The 22075-nt window shown below is 42.2% G+C and overlaps 1 protein-coding gene across 1 annotated transcript in view; it reads left to right on the top strand.

Moving 5' to 3' along the window:
- LOC116816070 (cardiomyopathy-associated protein 5) overlaps positions 1-22075 on the top strand; it is a 50450-nt gene that overhangs the window by 23091 nt on the left and 5284 nt on the right. Inside the window, exons 7-10 of the mRNA XM_032765012.2 lie at positions 1895-2041; positions 7169-7316; positions 18085-18218; positions 19661-19760. Of these exons, the coding sequence (XP_032620903.2) occupies positions 1895-2041; positions 7169-7316; positions 18085-18218; positions 19661-19760 (529 nt within the window). The remainder of the gene's footprint in view (positions 1-1894; positions 2042-7168; positions 7317-18084; positions 18219-19660; positions 19761-22075) is intronic.

Below are 22075 nucleotides of genomic sequence, written 5' to 3'. Positions count from 1 at the left end.
TAACGGAGTGCTGTGTGCTCTCAGCAAGCTCTTCCTCCTCTTCCTCTTCCTCCTCATCTTCCCCTCCGCAGAATCCTCAGCCACGGTTGATATTACAACCCGACCTCTGAATCCACGGCCAGGGGTGGGTACTGGTTGCGCAGCCCCTAAAATTGCATGCAGCTCAGCATAGAAGCGGCATGTTTTCGGCCTGACCCAGACCTTCCGTTTGCTTCTCTGGTTTTCTGGTATGCCTGTCTGAGCTCCTTAACTTTTACTCTGCACTGCACTGAGTCCCTGCTGTGGCCTTTTCCCGTCATAGACTTTGAAATTCTTTCAAATATTTTTCATTTCGTCTTTTTCGAACGGAGTTCTGTTAGCACTGAATCCTCTCCCCATATAGCGATCAGATCCAGTACCTCTTGTGCGGTCCAGGCTGGTGCTCTTTTTCGATTCTCAGGAGACTGCATTGTTACCTGTGCTGATGAGCTCTGCGTGGTCACCTGTGCTGATCAGAGCTCCACGCTGGCCAAACAGGAAATTGAATTCAAAAGTTCGCGGGCTTTTCCTGTTTACCTGGCCAGTGCTCAGAGTTCTGATTGCTGTCCAGAGCGGTCAGTGGTGCACTGTGGGATACCTCCCGGAGGCCAATAACGTCGATTTCCGTCCACACTAACACTATTCCGAAGTAGCAATATCGATTTTAGCGCTACTCCTCATCGGGGGAGGAGTACAGAAATCGATTTAAAGAGCCCTTTATATCGATATAAAGGGCGTTGTAGTGTGGACGGGTACAGCGTTAAATCGATTTAACGCTCTTTAAATCGATTTAAACGCGTAGTGTAGACCAGGCCACTCCCTCTGTCTCTCCAACAGAAGGTCCAGTAAAAGATATTACCTCACCCATCTTGTCTTTACTTTCAGGAGAAAATTTCAATATGTAATTGAAAGAACAAATGCCCTCAATGAAAAAGTTTTCAATTTTGGCTGAATGCTAAGAGTTTTCTTTTCAAAATAGTGCCATGGTGCCTCATGAGAATTTTAATCTGAGTGTTTTGTATTTACATTCTCCTTTATAGGCTAGGCTCTCTGGTTGGACTGTATCTCCCAAGATGCACCACAGACAGGGATTCCTATGATGCACTTCTTTACTCAGAGGGGAGAAGGAGATGTTTTCCACCCAGAGAGCAGCCATACTACAACTCCTGTGAGGCACTGCAGCACCATTTTAACTGGAAATATTTTGGTTTGTGATAAATTGCCAAAAAGTCTAAATTTTCTGTGGAAAGCAAAGTCATTTTTTGTCTAAATTTCCTACAGAAAAACACCCCTCTGTTTCTCAACCATCTCTACTGAATGCCTTGCAAGAAGAATTTAGCACATTTGCCTGTAGTAATCCCTTTGTATCTTAACTTTGCTTTTCTGCTGTTTTATTTGAGAGTGAATGGTAAAGAGTTCAAGCAGTTTAAGTGCTAGAACACCTCCATGTTAATTAGCCAAGGGGGTGCTGAGCTATCTCCACAAATGCAGTGTGCAATAAAAAGCCAACTGGCAATTAAATTTGGTGCCCATCAGTGGTGCTTGAACAATTGGTACAGTGTGGGTGCTGAAAGCCATTGAACAAAACTGCAAGCCCTGAATATGATGGAAATCTCTTCAAGCAAGGGGGTGCCGCTGCATCCGTAGTTCCAGCACTGCTGATGACCACAAATAAACTGTCCCATTATCTCCTTACTTTGCAGAACTCATTTAGTTCCTTCTTGACCATATTTTTGCGGCAAGTGTTATGCCTATTCTATATAAGCCCCGATATGATCGACTCCTGTTTGGTCAATATAAGAGACCCTAAATCATACAAATTGTTTCTAACAGGTGTGCATTTCTCTAATGCCCTGTATGTGTGTGTTTGTACTAGCCTTGGTGGAAGAATACAGAGTTACAGTGAAGGAGAGTTACTGCATTCTGGAAGACCTGGAGCCAGATCGCTGTTATGGTGTGTGGGTCATGGCTGTGAACTATACAGGATGTAGCTTACCGAGTCGCAAATCCACTTTCAGAACTGGTAGGTATATTTTGGCATTTAAAGATTAGATCTCAGTTCCTGAGACAGTATTAACTAGACAGTGCTATTAGAAATGTAGAGAAGTGTTTCACTGATTCCATCCACTAGATAATAGGCAAGTCACATAGTTTCCCTACCTGTAAAATGACAGCAATGTATTTACCACACTTGAAATTTGAGAAAACACAGAATTTAAAATGTCCCCAATTGTGACGTGTACTTGAGGCATTGGAATGGAATGATATTAGTTCAATTTTTGACTCTGTCACACATTCACTGTGTGACTTTGGGAAAGTTGCTAAGTCGCTCTGTGCCTCGGTTTCTCATCTATAAAATGGGGATGATATTGATACTTACTTTTCTCCACCTTTTTTCTGTCTTGTCTATTTAAATTGTAACCTCTTTGGGGGGAGGATCTTTTATGTGTATGTACAGCACGTAGCACACAGAGGCCCTGAGTTTGGCTGGGGATTCTAGGCACTATCGTGATACAAATAATAAATTATAATAATGGCAAGTAATTAGATAAGTATTATTTAGTTCCATTTAACATAGTGAATCATAGATTATTAGGGTTGGAAGGGACCTCAGGAGATCATCTAGTCCAACCCTCTGCTCAAAGCAGGACCAATCCCCAAATGGTCCCATTTGACAGATTAGGAAACTGAGGCTCAGAGTTTGTGACTTGCTTTGGGGGCACCATGATCTAGCAGATTAGACATAGGTTTAGGAGTCCTGTGTTCTAATCCATGTTCTGACACTTATTTTGCTGGATGACTTTTGTCAGATCATTTAAACTCTGCAGGATGAGGAGGATTATTGAATTTCCCTGTTGGTAAAACACGGATAATGATATTTACATGCTTTATAATGAAATAATGTTTATAAAGCACCAAGTATTATTGAGATCACTTGGTGGAAGCTGTGACTTTGAGCCCTGTGCTTAATCCACTAGGCCACAAAGTTTTTGGATCCTCCTCCTTCTCATCCTGGAGCATGTTAAGTCATAGTGCATATTTTTTACCAAAGATTTTTGCAAAAAATAACTGGAAAAAAAGTTCAGACTTCCCAAATTTTGTGAAAACACACAGTTTTGGGGGTGCAAAATCCTTTGCATTTAAATGGCCAAATAATTCACATGAATTTTCACAAAAAGTGTTCCGCCAGAGTTTTGTCCTGCCCTGATCTCTAACCTCTCTGAATCTGGCTTCTGGCAGCTAAATGTTATTTTTGGCATCAGGCTAAAATGCAAACTAGTTGTTCCAGCTGGAAAGTCAACATACTTCTCACAAAATCTAAAGTTTTTTAAAAGACTAACTCTTTGGACTGTTATTTGTTTGATATTGTTTTATTTATGCCTGTCCCTTTTGGAAGCTGGATGATTTTTTTATATGAACTATTCACTCTGCTTCCATCTTTTGGTCACTGCCATTCACCTGAAGAGAACTCCCTCTGGAGTCCATTGATGCTACATTCTGTAACAGGCTAATGGTAATGTTGTATAGTGGAAGATACTATATCACCCTGCACTCTCAAACACCTAGGGACTGCAAAATTATCACAGATAATAGAAATTAGTTCTCCAACATATCAGTTCAGGGAACGACTGCTAGGTCACAAGATTGGAATATTCAGATTCTTTAAATCAGTGGTTTTCAACCTATGGTCCGCAGACCCTTGAGGGGTCCACAGACTATGTCTAAGATTTCCAAACAGATCCATTCACAATTTTATATGGGTCTGCAAATGATTCCAGTCTATCTTGCCACTTAGGCAAGTTTGCATTTATGATAGATGGTCCCTTATACCAAAAATCACAACATTCAGGTTACTCCCAGTCCCAAAGGACCAGTCACTTACCCTAGGACAATTGCACTTTAGATCTTACATCTATAATAAACTAACTAATGATGTATAAACTAAGACAAAGCAAAGAGAGTTATTCCCAATATTAAAGCAAATAAACATACACACACAAATGAGTTACAGCCTAGGGCTAGCACAGACTAAGCAGCTGTGGATCCCTTGCTTACACTTAGAAATCTTTGACCTTCAGAGTTCAAACAACATAGAGAGTTTCTTTGTGTTAGGGATTTTTATTACCTTCTCCCCCAAGTTCAAGATGATGGGATGAGTTCACACATTCGCCTTCTCTTCATGGTGGTGAGGGAGGAATACTATTAACAAAGTCTTTGTTCTTTGATGTTTCACAATGTCTCATTGGTTACAATGGGCCTTCTTGATGGGCAGGACCTAACACCTTCTGTAGGAAGCCAGCATTTTACATTAATTAAAGTTTCATTCTTGTTTGATTTATACAATTACAGAGGATTACAATGCAAACCCTTACTATAACTTTATAACGGGGTTCAGATGTTATAAATGAGATGAATACATGCAACTTCCTACAAGTGTTTCACAAAGTCTAAACAAGAAACACATTTTTATAACCATAATACCTATTTTAACAATACTAACACACAGGTGAGCCAGACTGATTCCCAGCTATATATTGGTCAGTCTTCAGTTGAGGCCTATGGGCCTTGGTATGAGCTGGCACCTGGTCTGCCAGCATCACACTGTTGCACAGTTTAATTCATAAAGTCATGGGAGTAAAAAAGACAAAATGGCCTAGAACTTAAAAATTGGATAGTAACAGACTGCATGATTCAGCCTTATGATATTCAGAATAAAAAGAGCTCTCAACCCTGTTTGTACCTGCTTCCTTCACTTCACACTAACTCTACAGACATTTTAGGTTTCAGAGTGACACTCAGAGTGACAATTATTTCCTCCTTGAAAGCTGTGGAAAACAGGCTGAGCCTTATAACATCCTGAGGGTCACCAAACCTGGTCTATTGTGGGCCACGACGTGGAACAGATCATCAGCTGGTATAAGGGGGCATGGCTTCATTGACATTCATGGAGCCACACAGAGTTCAACAGCTAAGGATCAGGCCCACTGACTTCTTGTTTTGGCATGACACTTCCCAGGGTACCACCACCTGCCCTTAGAATGAAACATTACTTTCCAGTCCCCCCCACCGCTCTGCCCCCACTTTTCAAGTTAGTGATAGGTGCTCTCCAACCCCCGAGTCATCTGATAATTCCCTGAAATGTCCAGCCCCTTATCTCATAGACTTTAAGGTCAGAAGGGACCATTATGATCTTCTAGTCTGACCTCCTGCACAATGCAGCCCATACAGTCTCATCCACCCACTCCTGTATCAAACCCCTGACCTATATCTGAGTTATTGAAGTTCTCAACTTGTGGCTTAAATCCTCCAGCAAGTGACCCATGCCCCACACTGCAAAGGCAGGTGAAAAACCCCCAGGGCCTCTGTCTGTCTGTCCTGGAGGAAAATTCCTTCCTGACTCCAAATATGGTGATCAGCTAAACCCTGAGCATATGGGCAAGACTCACCAGCCAGACAGCCAGGAAAGAATTTTCTGTAGTAACTCAGTTCCCACCCCATCTAACATCCCATCACAGGCCATTGGCCATGTTTACTGCTAATAGTCAAAGATCAATTAATTGCCAAAATTAGGCTATCCCATCATACCACCCCTTCCATAAACTTATCAAGCTTAGTCTTGAATCCAGATATGTCTTTTGCCTCTGCTACTCCCCTGGGGAGACTGTTCCAGAACTTCACTCCTCTGATGGTTAGAAACCTTCATCTAATTTCAAGTCTAAACTTCCTGATGGCCAGTTTATATCCATTTGTGCAATATTACTAGTATTATCTGCTCTTCCCAAAGAAAAAGTTCACACCAATAGCTCAGGATCACCACATTGCTTAACACCACAGCACTTAGCCTTGTTTCCACTGTAAATATATCTATGTTTATTATCAAAGAACAGAAATCCCAGTAATATTATTTTAGGGACTGATACTAATATTATCCCAGAAGTGTTAAATTCAGATCTTGGTAGGCTCACATGATGCCAGTACTTCACGTAGTGGAGAAAAGTTTGCAGAGAGAAACTGAGTGAGTAAACAAAATCACTTGCAGCCTAGAAAATAAGACCTTGCATCTGATAGGCTAATTCAGTACGTTATTTCACACAATATTCCTTTGATCACTTGCAATCCATCTCTTCCTCCTTGTACATTTTTCTATATATGCAATAGGGTTTGTAGTCCTTGAGTTTAGGCCGTAGGGAAGAGAAATGAAGTATTACATTTTGGTAACTGCATTGCAACAATATACGGGACACAATTAAAGCAGCGAAGTTACCCTTTGCTACTACTCAGTTCTTCTGCATCATGTTTATTTTTGTTATACGGTTGAGGCAAGGGCTGCTGAAGACAGAGCTGTGGTAATCTAGGTATAACCAGCCCCTATGCTGCTTCATGGGTCTATTCCTTAAAGCACCAAAGAAATGAGTGAAAAAAGTGTTTGAGATCATCTAAATCAGTGGTTCTCAAACACTTTGACTGGTGACCCCTTTCACATAGCAAACATCTGTGTGCAACCCCCCCTTATGTAAAAAAGTGTTTTTAATTTATATTTAACACCATTATAAATGCTGGAGGCTAAGTGGGGTTTGAGGGTGGAGGGTGACAGCTCGTGCCCCCACATGTAATAACCTCACCCTCAGGGGTCCTGACCCCTAGTTTGAGATCCCCTGATCTAAACTAACTTGTTAAGGACACTCTGAACTGCATGAATTTACATAATGATTTCTCATGGGTTCTTTCTGGAGGGATTGAACTTGGGACCTACAGCTCCAAAGAATAGGGCACTGTCATTTAAACTTCAGAATAAACTGCATGTAATTCTTACTATTTTTTTTTTTTTTGATAATGAGATGGGTAAAGTAAAGTGTTTTTCCTGATTAGCGTCCTCCTCCCCTCCCCGTCCCCATCCCCCCTCCCTCCCAAAAAAGATAACAGGGGATGGGAGAACATTATTTTAGTGGTGTTATTTACAGTTGTTTCCATGCACATTATTTCCATCTGAGGAAAAATGATCTTTCTACTCTAATTTACTTTATTATTTTTTTAGGATTGGTGACATATACATTTTGTAGTTGTCATTTCACTTCAATCTACGGAGCATATATATTGCAGTTGCTGTAACATTCTTCATAGTACAGCTAACACATCATTGTGTTCACAGCACCCTCTACCCCCTTACTAAAGGCAGAAGACTGTACTGTGTGTTGGGACACTGCCATCATCCGATGGAGCACAGCCAACTCAGAAGCCACAAAGTCTTTCACGCTGGAGTACTGCAGACAGTTCTCTCCTGAAGGAGAGGGTCTCAGGTCAGTACCTAAGGTTTGAAATGTGGATAGATGAGATTAAATAGAAGTTTCTAGATCATGGATTATTATATAAGAGATTATTCTGTTTGTCCTGAATTACATAATGAAGAAATCAGTTTCTGGGACAGATGCTAATCTCTGATATTAGATCGGGGGAAACTAGAAATATCATCATTTTATTCTGCTAAGCTAATGAACCCATTTACTTCAGACCCAAACCTGAAGTCCTTATGCAGTCTTTACTCAGGAAAAACTTTCATTGAGCTAGTCCTCAGTTGGGAAATAAAAGAGATTAAGGGGCAAATTCTACCTCTTCCTCTTCAGCTGTGGAGCCCCCCGCCCCTCCTTCCCAGCAGAACCAGTGCACTTGTCTTGCACAGAAAAGGTCAGGGGCTGGGAAGTCTGTATGTTTGCTTTAAAAAAAAAAAAATTAAGAGACCTGAAAATCTGTTGTGGGGGGTTCATCAATAGAGCATAGCAGAAGGATTCATTCATGTGATTTCTTTATTAAACACATCACAAGTATTAGTATGCTACTAGTATGGAGCTTTCCTATGTTAAATTGTAAGATTTACAATTAGATTGTAAGCTTTCCTAAGACTTGATCCATCAATGAGTTCTGTGTGGGTGACCGCCTGGTGATTTCAGTTGGGCTCTATGCTAGCACAGGGGTCTGTCTGTGCATCTTGCTATATCAAAAAAACTTGCATTGTAAGATCCTCAGGGCAGGGACCTAGTTTGCTATGTATTTATGCAGCACCCAGAACAATGGGGCCCCAGATCATGAGTGGGTTCAGATTCTAGATATTCTTGCAATGCAAATAATAATAATTAGTAATGCATGTACTCTAAAAATTGTGAGTGCACACAACTTATAAACCATTTCTCCTAGGAAAATAATAATTAATCATCACTAATAAATAACCTTTCCTACCCCACTCCAAAAAAGGCTCCCCACAGAAAAACAAACCAACTCTTGGATTGGAGCTGGTTTGGAATTTTTTGACAATTTTTTTAAATCAGAAAATGCCAATTTGTTGAAACCAAAACGTTTTGTGACAATGTACTGCTTTTGACTGAACTTTTGGGAAAAGTTTCTCAAGCCCAGAATGGAATTTCAGGAGGTGAGAGACCCACCCCAGAAGAGTCCAGTGATGTGGTCACTCACCTGGGATGTCAGAGACCCAGGTTCAAGTCCCTGGTCTGAATCAGGCAGAGCAAGGACTTGAACCTGGGTTGCTGATGTCCCATATGACTGGTCTAGCCACTGGATGATTGGCTATTCTGGAGTGGAGCTATTTCTCTCTGTTTTTTCACCAAAACACTTCAAAGGGTCTTTGTTTCATCCTGACATGGAATGGGTCCATGTTCAAAATCTCAAATGTTCTTGGGTCAGCAAAACCATTTCCCACCCACCTCTGTTTACCATCCGTCACTTCAAACACCGTAGTGATGACACTGAGTATATATGTTGTCATCATCCATATCAAGGCACATATTTGTCAGGTGAGGGTAATAGACAGGTTCCAGTGACATCAGCACTGTCCCAGACTGCACTGACTTCAGTGTGTGTTCCCCATAACTGATCAGTATATTTTCTGTCCTCTTGTACCTGCCCAAAGGATGGCAACAGAGAGAATGAGAAAAAACAAACAGGCCCCTCATGACCTTCCAGCCCTACATGATGCAGGGACAGTAAGGAAGAGGGAGATTTATACAGAGGGAAGAGCCCATTGCCCAAAAGTGTTTGGGGGGATAGTTTAATTGTTCTTAAAAATAACAGAAATGAATTAGGTGACACACAGAGGTAGTTGGTGATAGTCTCTAAGGAAATGGAAAAACAAACAGGATAAATACATTTTAAAAGAATATTTAAATAGCCTGCAAGAAAAAGTCAGTGCCTATGTGCCAAATGTAACCCCTAGAGCTCTACAAGGTAGACCATGGCTCCTTCTGATCTTTAAATGGGGAGTTGAGGCCTGCATAGACTAAATGTGCCAGCACACTATGCTTTGTCTTAGTCCAAGCAGGAGGAGGAACAGGAGTTCTGCGTGGCTGTCCCTGGTATGCAGGCAGCTGCAGCATGCTCAGTTTCATACAAATTTTATGAGGCCCTTGAATTCCAGCCAATGTTGTCTTCAGTTAGGCAAAATGTGGTTGCTCCTGACCATACAGTACATGTTTACTCCAAGTTTACATGTTTACTTGCAATTAATTGGAATAGCCTCTATTCTGCTCAGCAGCAAAGCTGAATATGTTCAGTGTTCTGTCATTGGTGAGCAAAATAAGTCCAGTGTGGAGCAGTTTGCTTGTATGAAGATAACTGCCTACAAAATGACAGAACTGACTGACCCTCATTGTCAAGTATGCCTGTGCAAAATCTGAAATGTTCATGAGTCTATGTATTACTGAATCAAATTGATATTTTGGCCTTTCTGCAGGTAGAAAATAGCTTTTCATTGTGACCAGAGTGAAATTTCAGAAAGGACAAAAAATTAAAGCAAACAGGGAGTACATTTGACAGACACCACAGATCTTGGGGATATGCCAGGCACAGGCCATTTACACACTGAACCTGTATCTCTAGTCCCATCCTGTTTTGCTCCAGCTCCATGAAGCCCAGAAGCTGCAGAACCCCCTTTCAAGGCAAATCCAAGAGGCCTGCCTCTTGGATTTCCCTTGAAAGGGGGTTCTGCAGCACCAATGGGGATCCAATGGAAAGTTAATACAACTGCTGGGGTGGCCTGGGCATGGTGGAGGGAGCAGAGAATGAGGGAGGAGAAATGGGGAAGTAGTGGGCAAGTTGGGGGTACAGGATGCGAATCGCACACTCCTGCTAGTATATGGAACTACCAGGAAAAGGTAATACAGTCCTAGGCTATATTAACTTCTCTGCTTATATCCTTCTGGGGAGCCACCACAGACAAGGTGGGGGGGTCTCCAATGCACCACAGGGGGCTGGATCAGGTGCAAGGATACAGGGCCTACATGCAAATGGTTGTGGCCTTCTGCAGGTTCCAGGAGATCTACCAGGTATGTGGACAGGATCGCACCCTTTCCTGTGGAGACAATCCCCACTCCCCAATGGGAGAGTGTGGGGGAATCTCTGCAAAGAAATCGGCACAGAGATTTTTCTCCCCAAATGTTCCCACTTCCTTCAACTTTTCACCTGCATGCCGGATTATTTAGTGTAGAACCTTTTTAGTTCTCTGACAACAATCACTCCCTAACCTTGCTATTGTGATGGCTGAAGATTTCCTACTGACTGTGTGTAAACTCATGGAACTCCTCCTTAGATATCCTTGCTTTTCTTTAATCCTTTTCCAGGCTAAGTGGGCTTGAAATATTTTTTTGATTTCTATACTGCTGCTGTTTTTTCATAGTTCTGCTTTTTCTGAGTGGAGAAGTCAATGGAGCTGTGGGTGGAAGATGGAAAATTTAGAGAAATATAGTCCTGGGATTAGCTGTGTGGGCTGTTCAGATAGAAACCGTGAGAAACCTGAGAAACAGAAATTAGTATGTTGTGAATTCATAAGAAGTGAAAATAATTGTGTTTTGTGTTTTCCTGAGTGAATTTAATCCTTGTGATCAGTGTGAAATAGACACCCCTAGAGACAGAAATCTTCCATCTATGTGTAGAATAGCAGGGCAAGCATCCCTGCCCATTGCCTTGCCATTATGTTTGAATCCTAAACTGGAGGGGACCACCTCTAGCAGCAAAAGAATAATACTGAGTCTCCAATGCCCATTCAGTTTTGTTGAGACTGCCATGAACAGTGACGAAGGCCAGTTATGGTGACAATTTGGTGACATGGACACCTGTCCAGTCAGAAGTGGATTGAGACCACCAACTCCTTTCCCATAGGCCACTTACTGGCAAAACTTTCCCTCAGCACCATTGATCTGTGCTGGATTTCAGCTAGCACCCTGATGCCAGCCGGAACCTTCAGATGTCTATGCAATACTATACCTATCTACTGGCAGGAACTTTAGCCTGGTAGAGTGGACTACTTTGCTTAAGGCCACTCTCAGAAGTACAGTCTCCATAGAGAAGATGGGTCTGGGAATGATAGAACAATGTTGTCCAGTGTTGAACAGTGTTGTGGAGATGTGAAAACTTGTGCATGCTGAACAGTTGCATCTGCCACTGCCACTGGAGTGAATGGCAGCTGTAGGTGCTCAGAACCTCTGACAATCAGCCCTAGGTGGCTCAAAATGAGCATCCCAAAACAGTCATTCAAGATTAAGCAATGCTTGTAAAAAAAAAAAAAATTGGGCCTAAATGATTTGCACGCATCACTGAAGAAGAGCCTGGTACTGTGTTCAGTTATATTAGCGCAATTCAAACTCCTTTAAGAAGGGTGTAGATGGGCAGATAAGCAGGCCTGAAGCACGTGTCACAACTGGAAATGGAACTCCAATCGCCACAAGACCATCCTTCCCTCTTAGTGGGCCCAATCCTGTGAGTTGCTATACTTGCAAAACATTGTGTGCATTCAGCTCCCACCACAGATATCAATGATGTCAGCACAGCTCTAGATATTGGGGTCTTCTGGTGGATTGTTTGGAAGGGAAAATAGCTATTTAAAATACAGAGGGGATTCTGAGCACTTTAACATATATGTCACCCATTGGCTTACACTGTATTTGAAAGTACTCCTTTAGAATTTTTATTGCAATAGGTGAGAATAAATGGGATATAATTGTTGTGTGGATGAAAACAAAAAAACAACTGCTATAAATCAGATTTCTCATGAGTCAGGAAAATCTCCAGTGTTTTAGGCAATTTCTGAGCATTGAGCTACATCAGTCAGATGATACAATCTTGTTCACCAATTTAAATGTGAAGAAAAATGTAACTGTTTCCTGCTTAAAGTGAAAAAATGTTCCTGTTAAATATAATACACCTCTACCTCAATATAACACTGTCCTTGGGAGCCAAAAAATCTTACTGCATTATGGGTGAAACCGCCTTATATCAAACTTTCTTTGATCTGCCAGAGTGCACAATCCTGCCTCCCCCAGAGCGCTGCTTTACCGTGTTATATCCGAATTAGTGTTATATCAGGTCACGTTATACCAGGGTAGAGGTGTACCTGAAATTTGGAGACTGTCTTTGAGACTTAGATTTCTCATTCTAAACAGGAGCAAGAGAGAAAATTAAAAAAATCAAGTGTCTTGTGTTCTTTTACTTTTAATGCCCTGTATCAGAGGGGTAGCCATGTTAGTCTGGATCTGTAAAAAGCACCAGAGTGTCCTCTGGCACCTTGTAGACTAACAGAAGTATTGGAGCATAAGCTTTTGTGGGTGAATACCCACTTCGTCAGACGTGTCTGACGAAGTGGGTATTCACCCACGAAAAAAACCTTCTGTTAGTCTACAAGATGCCACAGGACTCTTTGTCACTTTTTAATGCCCTGTATTTTTTGTCAAAGGTTTTGTAGCAATAGTATGAAACCTAAAGAATACCTGGCCTTTTTCCAAGAGGTTATGTCATGCTCTGACGTTACAATTATCTTTTTACATTTCCAATTGTCTGTAAAATGTGCATGCATATTTTAAACAGCAAGTATATAACCGAACACTCAGCATATTTTGTTAGATTGATTTCCCTTCCTTCTATGACAGAAATTACAGAGTTCAATGGTTTATGCTAGATTAAGGGAGATCTAGCATCACAGTTTATCACAGGGACATGGAAATGGAGCAGGCTTTTCCCATAGCACCATCAGGATGTTAACAGTGCTGATTCCCTTCTCACATACTTGCTTTATACTCACATAAACCAGGCAGCAATCATGCCTTTTTCCCTCTAAAGTTGTATTACTGACTAGAGGGTCGACCTAAAGCATAACCAACAAAAGTGATTGCCTGTGGCTCAGGAGTGCGAGGGGGGGCTTATTGGCTCAGTTTTCCATCTCATCCCTTCCCCCAGCAGCCAGACCAAAAGGCAAAGCATTCAAAGACATTTCTTGTTTGGGACTCAGCTTGTTGTGAGACTGGAGCTGGCTGAAATTAACGGAGTGTTGCAAATGAATCTTCAATCTTGTTGGCTTATCCTCTTTCATTAGTTGGCATCAGCAGGGATATTTTTTTAAGCCTTAATCTCAGATAAAATTGATGGGCTCGTATTCTTAGGAAGCTGAAAGCTAGCTAAAATAAGTTAGTAGGCACAGTACCTTACTGGCAAACCTGATCATTGTTTTACTGATAGGTCCATTCTGAGTCCAGACAACTTTGTGCTGCTATTAAATCTGAGATGTAGGTGAAATATTGCACTCTCATATTGAGATGAGCCCAAAGTTGGAATTCAAATATCCTCAGACTTGGAGGACATCCCAGTCTGAACTTGATGGCTGATCCTATTCTGAACACAAACTGCAGATCTGAATGCCCCTACACTATGAGAAAGTTTGACTCTGACTCAGGATGTGAATGTTGCAGGTTGCTCCCCTTTCTACTCAGATGGACGTGTTGTATAGCCTTTGGTTAGTCTAAGAAGTCATGTAAAATGTTATGATATAATTATTCTGCAAGGGAGGGGAGGGAGGGAAAGGACAGCTCCTGTTTTCATGGTAGGGCAGTGACTTTTGTGGCATCTCATAGGGAAAACAGGAAGGCATTGTGCAGAGGAAATCACTGTGCTTGAGAGATTTTGTCCATTCATTAGGACAAGCAGTTTTCTATACGTCTCCTTGTAGCTCAATTTTTAGCACTCTTTTAACTATTTGAGCAAAATGACTCCTTTTCAGCGTGTTCTGCTTCTGTGTCAGAGCTTTTAACAGAGAACTATGAAAAATGACTTCACCTGCAAAAACTGTTGGGGTATCAGGACATTATCATAGAATATCAGGGTTGGAAGGGACCATCTAGTCCAACCCCCTGCTCAAAGCAGGACTAATCCCCAATTATTCCCCCCCCCGATTCCTAAATGACCACCCCAAGATTGAACTCACAACCCTGGGTTTAACAGGCCAATGCTCAAACCATTGAGCTATCCCTCCCCTTCGTTGCAAAATCATTATAGAGTGTCCCAGGCTATCTTCCTAGTTTAAATAAATGTGTACAACTTATTTCAAAGCTTTGCAAAACTCCATTCCTGCCTGAGGGTACGTCTACACTACGGGATAATTCCGAATTACATTAAACCAGTTTTATAAAACAGATATTATAAATTCAATGTCACGCGGCCACACTAGGCACAGTAATTCGGCGGTGTGCATCCATGGTCTGAGGCTAGCGTCGATTTCTGGAGCGTTGCATTGTGGGTAGCTATTCCATAGCTATCCCATAGTTCCCGCAGTCTCCCCTGCCCCTTGGAATTCTGGGTTGAATCATTGTCGCGGGTGGTTCTGGGTAAATGTCGTCAGTCATTCATTCATCTGGGAAAACACAGCAGAAATCCTTTTGTGCTTTTCTGGATTGCCTGGCAGAGCCATAGCACAGCAACCATGGAGCCCGTTCAGCCTTTTTTTTTTTTGACAGTCACTGTATGTACTGGATGCCGCGGACAGAGGCATACTCCAGCGCTAACAAGCAGCAGTCATTTGCTTTTGCATGATCACGAGATGGTTACAGTCATTCCTGTACCATCTACTGCTGGAGTAAATGGCCAATGAGATGACGGTTATTCTCCCCTCTGTACTGTCTATGCTATTATGAGTGCCCCTGGGGGTGCAAAACAAAACTGGGAATGACTCCTCGAGTCAATCCCTCCTTTATGGTTTTAAAATAGAGTCAGTCCTGCCTAGAATATGGGCAACTGTACTAGAGGACCAGTGTAATCAGAAAGCACAGCTGCTCCGTGTCAGTATTCACAGGGGGGCCCTGCAACAACCAACCGTTGTTCTCCTCCCACACATTCCTGGGCTACCATGGCAGTGTCTGCCCATTTGTGTCATGAAGTAATAAAGATGCAGAATAAGAAGACTGAGTTTTAGGTGACATAAGTGAAGGGGCGAGGCAGCCTCCCGTGTGCTGATAGTCCAAGTCAGTAGAGTTTTTCTTTCACATGAAAGGGAGGAGGCTGATTGAAGCTCAGCCAGTTGCTATGATGAAGACGGTTACAGCCGTTCTGCCCATCTACTGGGAGTGACCAGGAATCATTCTGTTTTTGCCAGGTACCCCCCCCCGGCTGGCCTCATCTCAGGCCACATGTTAGGTATTGAGCATTATCACGCATTGGAGCACTCGGGTTCATAAGGACCGTTACAGTCCTACTGCACCGTCTGCACCGGAGAGGGGAGAGGAGCGATACTGCGCTTCCACTGCTGCAGCATCGCGTCTACCAGCAGCATGAGTGACATAGGGTGCAACTGAAGAAGTCAAGAAATGATTTTCTTTCCTTTTCTTCCGTGGTGTAGGGGGGGAGTAGAACTGAGGAGCCCTATTCCCTGAACGCACGCCAGACAATATGTTATGAACTACAGCATTGGGAGCTCAGCCAAGACTGCAAATACTTTTGGAGACTGCTGTGGACTGTGGGATAGCTGGAGTCCTCAGTACCCTCTTCATTCAGCATCCATTTGAGTCTCTGGCTTCCGTTACGCTTGTCACGCAGCACTGTGTAGCTGGAGATTTTTTTCAAACGCTTTGGCATTCCATTTCTGTACGGAGCTCTGATAGAACAGATTTGTCTCCCAAACCGCGATCAGATCCAGAATCTCCCCATACGGTCAAGTGGACTCTTTGGATTTGGGACTGCATCGCCACCGTGCTGATCAGAGCTCCACGCTGGGCAAACAGGAAAGGAAATTCAAAGTTCGCGGGGCTTTTCCTGTTTACCTGGCCACTGCTCCGAGTTCAGATTGCTGTCCAGAGCGGTCAGTGGTTGCACTGTGGGATACCACCGGAGGCCAATAACGTCAATTTGCGGCCACACTAACCCTAATCCAATATGTTTATATCGATTTTAGCGCTACTCCTCTCGTCGGGGAGGAGTACAGAAATCGATTTAAAGAGCCCTTTATATTGATATAAAAAGCATTGTAGTGTGGATGGGTACAGCGTTAAATCGATTTAACACTGTTTAAATCGATTTAAACGCGTAGAGTAGACCAGGCCTGAGTCTTGGCTGTCTCTCCTTCCTTGCTCCTTTTATTCTACTTTAACCTGCCTCCAGAGTGCTTCTTTTGTATTCTTCTTGTACTCTCATCATGCCTTTATCCATGTTGCTCCTATACTCAGACCAGTCTTTCTTCTCTATGAGACCACCCTCTCTTTAGTCATCCATCCTCTTGTCACAGTTCTCCCACAAAGCCTTTCCGGGATGATCCACCAATACGATTATTCACCTGCTTAAAGACAGGCACATGCTTAAGTACCTTGTTGAATCAGGGTCTTTATCACTTACTTGATAGTGATACAGTCTGTCAATCTTCATCAACTTTGGGTTACCTGATTCTGCATTTACTGCATCTCTTTTGGGATTTGCATGCTTATTTCTTTAACAAGGTTTGTTTTAGTCCTGATGAGCTTAAACCCCCTCCCCCCTTTGAAGTTCACTCAAATTGGAAACATCTTTGAAGGACATAATGATTTTTTTTCTCAATTTTTTCATGACAAAAGGCACTGTAAAACGCATACAATGGAGAAGTGAAATAAATTGCACATAGAGTGCAATCCTGCAATCTTTATGGACACAAAGCTCCCTTTGAAGTTAAAGGGAGTTTTGCCTTCATGAAAAACGTGTAATGACTGCGAGATTTTGCTCATACTGATAAACAAGGCTCAGATGTGCATGTGAAAATCCTAGTGGAAGAGCACTGATCATTCTTCAGTTTGTACTGCTCTCTTGTGGGACATCTGCAGAAAAACAGTGTAGATAAATTAATAATAATGGACTTGCGTGGCAAACTGCATTTGCCTGTCTGACATACTGTGGGATCATAGAAATTAGGGATGGTAAAGACACACACACAGTTGAAATCTGTATTTAAATAGCCTGGTCATACCAACCATGTGTTCTCATATGCAGCTGTATTTATTGCAGATTCTGTTTGTTTAACTCGTTCACCTGGCAACATGTATGTTTTACTGGGAAGATCAATGAAAATTAGGGGTCCTGATCAGGGGTGGCTCCAGGCCCCAGCATGCCAAGCGTGTGCTTTGGGGGGTGCTCTGCCGGTCGCCAGGAGGGTGGCAGGCGGCTCCGGTGGACCTCCCACAGGCACACCTGCGGAAGGTCCGCCAAAGCCATGGGACCAGTGCACCGCGGAACCAGTGGACCCTCTGCAGCCACGCCTGTGGGAGGTCCACTGGAGCTGCGTGCCACCCTCCTGGCAACCGGCAGAGTGCCCCCCACAGCATGCCACTGTTCTTGGGGCGGCGAAATGTCTAGAGCTGCCCCTGGTCCTGATTCTCCACTGCCTTGCACTATGTATACTCACTTCCATCTGTGCAATCTGAGCACAAAGTGTGTTTAAAATGCTACTAAATCAGATTAGTTGAATTTTACACCTGGTTTACATAGGTATAAATAATTACATAAAGTGCAAGGCAATAGAGACTCAAGTCATTTTGAAGCCAGTAAAGCGAGGGAAAATGTCGTAGGTAAAATGGCAAAATCCATCTGTAATCTGAAGAAAAGATTTATCTGTCTACGCTTCCATACAACCTCAGGTTTTCCTACAGTGCCAATCACTGTAATATCCAAGTACAGTATTACATAGCTGAAATGACTTAGCTGTTTGTATAAGAGGTCATTTTAATTTGTTCGTGATAGTTTTAGTTTGCATTTTCAATTGTAAAAATTGTTGAATTTTTCTAGATCTTTTGCTGGAATAAAAAAGCCTGAACTGCAAGTTAATTTGCAGCCCAATGTGAATTATTTCTTCTATGTGAGAGCTGCCAACTCATCTGGGACAAGTGAACAGAGTGAAGCTGCCCTTATCTCAACGAAAGGTAGATTTGCATTTTCTGACATCAAAACAATGGAGCAGAGTGGCAGGACACTCAAAGGAGGCATAATTGCCCCAGAATTTAATGCTGAAATTTAGTTTCCAAAAGTAACCCATTCATTGTGACATACTGGGCCTGCTTCTGATTTGACTGACCTTTAGTGTAAATTGGGAATAATTCAACTGAATTTAATAGAGTTATGCCAGTGTAAAGCTGGTATAAGTGGTATCAGGACCATTGGAAACTATCCAGTATTCTTCAGGTACTGGAGTTTTGTACAACTTCTGTGAATGTAAAACTCCTAAAACAATACCAAGTTCTGCCCTCATTAGACCTATGCAACTCTAGTGAATTCAACAGTTGACAGAAACTCATCTTTGCATTTCAGCCCCTTGTGGGCCTTACCTGGATATGTTTAGGGATTTTTCTTTTTACCTTGGCAACACATTTCCTAATAAAAAGTTCTATTCAAAATTATACAGAATGATCTGAAACATAACTAAAAGTTTGTGAGTGGATTTTAAAAAACAACAACTTAGTCCAGTGTTTTAGCAGGAGATACATTACGGCAGGCTCAAACTTCAAGAACTGTGTTTTGAAAAATAATTGATTGACTTCAAAACTTTTTTTAATACCAGGGATCTCTGTGTTGCCCAAAGAGTTTTTGAACTACCCTAAGCACTTGGGAGTCTTTGCCTTCTTTGGCATAACATTACCCATTACTAATGAAAAAGATTTTGATGGACACAGAACACTGTGGCAATAAAATTAGTAAAGAAATGCAGAGAACAATGACAGCAGCAAACCCTACGTAAAGAAGTCCTACAATTTTCCAGGATATCTGTAGTTGTCTTATTTTTATTGTTGAGTGTGAGAGTGCCTATGGCAGATTCACCTGGAGGTCTATGTAGTTAGGCCGTATTTATGATTGTGCTAGTCTAGTGGGGAACTGGATCATGATAGATTAGTGAAGAAAGTTATTAAAGTTGAAAGCTACTGGGTTCCCCTTTGTGAAACTTTCATAGTTATGCTAGAAGATGCTACATAAATAAAATTGGCTGTCAATGCCGGTAGCCACTGCTGCTCTTGCTGTATAATTATTTTATGTGTGGGAGGGTGAAAGCAGGGAAAACACTGCTGATACAGGTGTCGCCCTGATTTAAGGCTTACCACTTGCATACACCACCTCCTCCTTTTGTGAAAATAAGATGGATCCAAGCTGCCACGTTCAGATCCAGATCTGAATTTCAAGAGAAGAGTAGCTGCACTTAAGGGTGTACTATTCGGACTCTGCCCTTCTCTAAGAGAAACTCATTCTTGCTGCTGTGTCTTGTTTAGAAAATAGTAAATGTTGTTATATTGTTTGGTATTTTATGATTCATTTCAAATTAGCACTGTAGTCATCCCTGAACTGGTGTATGTTTCTTTGTTATGAATAATAACAGGAACTAGATTTCATGTGATGAGTGACACAGCTCATCCTGCTTTGCAAGTGTCATCTGATGGAACTGTGATATGCCTTCCTGAGAGAACTAAATTCACTGGGTAAGTATCAGAATCCTGAGCATGAAAGTTCTGATGTCTCGATATGGGGCCTGACTCTTCAGGCTTATCTACATCCAGTTTTTGCACCAATGTAACTCAAATGGTAGAAAAAACATTTAGTGAAATTGGTGCAACACCCTGTTATGGTATAACTGAGTTTACACTGGGAAGCTGCACCAGTTTAAGTTATTTTTCTACTGATTTATTTAAATCAGTGCAAAACCTATGTTTGGTCAAGCTTCATTGCCTTGTACCTTGTGTAATCTACCCCTGTACCAAGTGGATGCAAAATGATTAATCAAATGGCTACATTTTACACCCACTTTACACAGCTGTAGATGATTATATAGGGTGGAGGAGAAAAAAAAATTGAACTGCTTTAGGAGGGAAAAGAATACGTCTTCAATGAAAGCAAGAATCTGCCTCATCCTGCATAAGAGAGTGAGGCCTTGTCTATACTAAGGGAGAGATCAATCTAAGTTACAAAACTTCAGCTATGTGAATAACGTAGCTGAAGTTGGCATACTTAGATCTACTTACCCTGGGGTCCACACTACGCTATGTCGACGGGAGATGCTCTCCTGTTGACTCCCCTTGTGCTTCTCATGGAGTACAGGAGTCGACAGGAGAGTGATCTGCGGTCAATTTAGCAGCCCTATTGGTCTTCACTAGACCCACTAAATTGACCGCTGATGCATCAGTCGCCATGCGTTGATCCCCCGGTAAGTGTAGACAAGCCCTGCTTTTCTAGAAACTGAAAGGGATAGGGCTTCAATTTTAGCACTGCTGTGAAGTGAAAACAATCACAGTCACAAACCTAAAATGATACTTGTTTTGTGGTCTCACCAATTTATTTCATTATTTGGATTTATAAAACAGCACCTATCTCAGTGTTTCTCAAACTGGGGTCGCTGCTTATGTAGGGAAAGCTGCTGGTGGGCTGGGCCGGTTTGTTAACCTGCCCCATCCGCAGATCTGGCTGATCGCGGCTCCCACTGGCCATGGTTCACTGCTGCAGGCCAATGGGGTCTGCTGGCAGCAGTGGCCAGTAAGTCCCTTGGCCCGTGCCGCTTCCAGCAGCTCCCATTGGCTTGGAGCAGCGAACTGCAGCCAGTGGGAGCCGCAATCGGCCAGACCTGCAGACGGGGCAGGCAAACAAACCAGCCCGGCCCACCAGGGGCTTTCCCTACACAAGTGGCGACCCCAGTTTGAGAAACACTGACCTATCTCATACGATATTTGCTTATGACAGTTGATTTTTTTTAAAAAAAAACCCTATAATAAATTATTACGGAACTTTAGAAAACACCTTGTTTTTTTTAAAACAGAGGTATCAAGGGAATGTTTCAGAAAAAATAGCACTGATGTTATGATTTGTTATTGTATTACTAATTAAATTATTTGCATTCCGGTAGCAACAACAATATGCTAGGCACTATCAATACAGATGATGAAATGGACCAGATTATGTGGTTCAACTGGCATAAACAACCACATTTATGCTCTCATATCCCAGTGTGGTCTCTGGTGTAAGCTGAGGCATCCTGAAAGCGGTTCTAATTTATGCGAGACAGTCCGTGGTCCTGGAGCTGTGCAACGTAGCTGGCTCACATCAGTAAATTAGATGTGTGTAGTGCCTGTCCATTACAGCTCAAAATATTAGAACACTCTGCTCCAATACTGGAAGGTTGGGAGAGTGAGATACAAAATACTATCAAAATAGACACTCTAAAAATATTATATTCTAACATTTAATATTAAGAGAGGAAGAGAAGGGTAACAAAACATTGTATCCTCAAATGAAGAAACCATCAAACTGGCTTATTCAGATACCTTAATAAGACTGAGGCCAGATGGAAGAGAAAATACAACATAATAATGTCTGTTAGTCTAATACCGTTTTTATTGTTGTAAAGAGGTTAAAGCTGCACTGAGAAACGTCCACTGAAAATTAAACTGATAAAAACATAAAAATGGCCATACTGGCTCAGACCAGTGCCCTGCCTTCTGATAGTGGCCAGTGCCAGATGCTTCAGAGGGAGTGAACAGAACAGGGCAATTAGTGAGTGATCCAGTCCCAGCTTCTGGCAGTCAGAAGCTTAGGGGGACATCCAGTGCATGGGGTTGCATCCCTGACCATCTTGGCTAATAGCCATTGATGGACCTATCCTCCATGAACTTATCTAATTCTTTTTTGAACCTAGTTATACTTTTGGCCTTCAAAAGTGTGTTGTGTGAAAAAGTATTTCCTTATGTTAGCTTTAAACCTGCAGCCTATTAATTTCACTGGATGGCCCCTGGTTCTTGTCTTATGT

Source organism: Chelonoidis abingdonii, chromosome 6, assembly GCF_003597395.2.
Source record: "Chelonoidis abingdonii isolate Lonesome George chromosome 6, CheloAbing_2.0, whole genome shotgun sequence".
Classification (NCBI taxonomy): Eukaryota; Metazoa; Chordata; order Testudines; family Testudinidae; genus Chelonoidis; species Chelonoidis abingdonii.
This window is presented reverse-complemented; position numbering and strand designations above follow the sequence as displayed.